The 771-nt window shown below is 60.4% G+C and overlaps 1 protein-coding gene across 4 annotated transcripts in view; it reads left to right on the forward strand.

The window, feature by feature from the left end:
• LOC119587783 (MAM and LDL-receptor class A domain-containing protein 1-like) overlaps window positions 1-771 on the forward strand; it is an 18,186-nt gene that overhangs the window by 15,949 nt on the left and 1,466 nt on the right. For all 4 annotated transcript variants that reach the window (XM_037936478.1, XM_037936476.1, XM_037936477.1 and 1 more), the window contains exon 16: window positions 614-733. In XM_037936478.1, coding sequence (XP_037792406.1) covers window positions 614-733 — 120 coding nt within the window. The remainder of the gene's footprint in view (window positions 1-613; window positions 734-771) is intronic.

The raw sequence follows: 771 nt of genomic DNA on the forward strand, positions 1-771 counted from the left end.
TGTACTGCCTTGCCTTAACGCCATTCCTTTTCTCTCCCTCCCCTCCCCTCTCCCCTTAACCCTCCCCTCGCCCCTCTCCCCTCTCCCCTTAACCCTCCCCTCTCCCCTTAACCCTCCCCTCTCCCCTTAACCCTCCCCTCTCCCCTTAACCCTCCCCTCTCCCCTTAACCCTTCCCTCTCCCCTTAACCCTCCCCTCTCCCCTTAACCCTTCCCTCTCCCCTTAACCCTCCCCTCTCCCCTTAACCCTTCTCTCTCCCCTTAACCCTTCCCTCGCCCCTTAACCCTTCTCTCTTCCCTTAACCCTCCCCTCACCCCTTAACCCTCCCTCCTTCCCCTTAACCCTCCCCTCTCCCCTTAACCCTCTCCCTCTTTCCCCTCCCCTTAACCCTCCCCTCTCCCCTTAACCCTTCTCTCTCCCTTAACCCTCCCCTCTCCCCTTAACCCTTCCCTCTCCCCTTAAAACCCTTCTTCCTCTCCCCTTAACCTCCTCCCCTCTCCCCTTCTAACCCTCCCCCTCCCCTTAACCCTCCCCTCTCCCCTTAACCCTCCCCTCACCCCTTAACCCTCCCCTCTCCCCTTAACCCTTCCCTCGCCCCCTCCCCTCGCCCTCAGGGACCTGGTGAGCACGAAGGAGAGGGTGTGGCAGGTGCGAGGGAACGCCATTCGCTTCGAGGAGAACACGTGGTACAAGGGCCAGGTGGAACTCGAGGCGGTCGAGGACGGCTTCACGGTAGGTCACACTTCGACGGTATATGAGGTCTTTGTGGATA

This window comes from Penaeus monodon, chromosome 23, assembly GCF_015228065.2.
Source record: "Penaeus monodon isolate SGIC_2016 chromosome 23, NSTDA_Pmon_1, whole genome shotgun sequence".
NCBI classification, from domain to species: Eukaryota; Metazoa; Arthropoda; class Malacostraca; order Decapoda; family Penaeidae; genus Penaeus; species Penaeus monodon.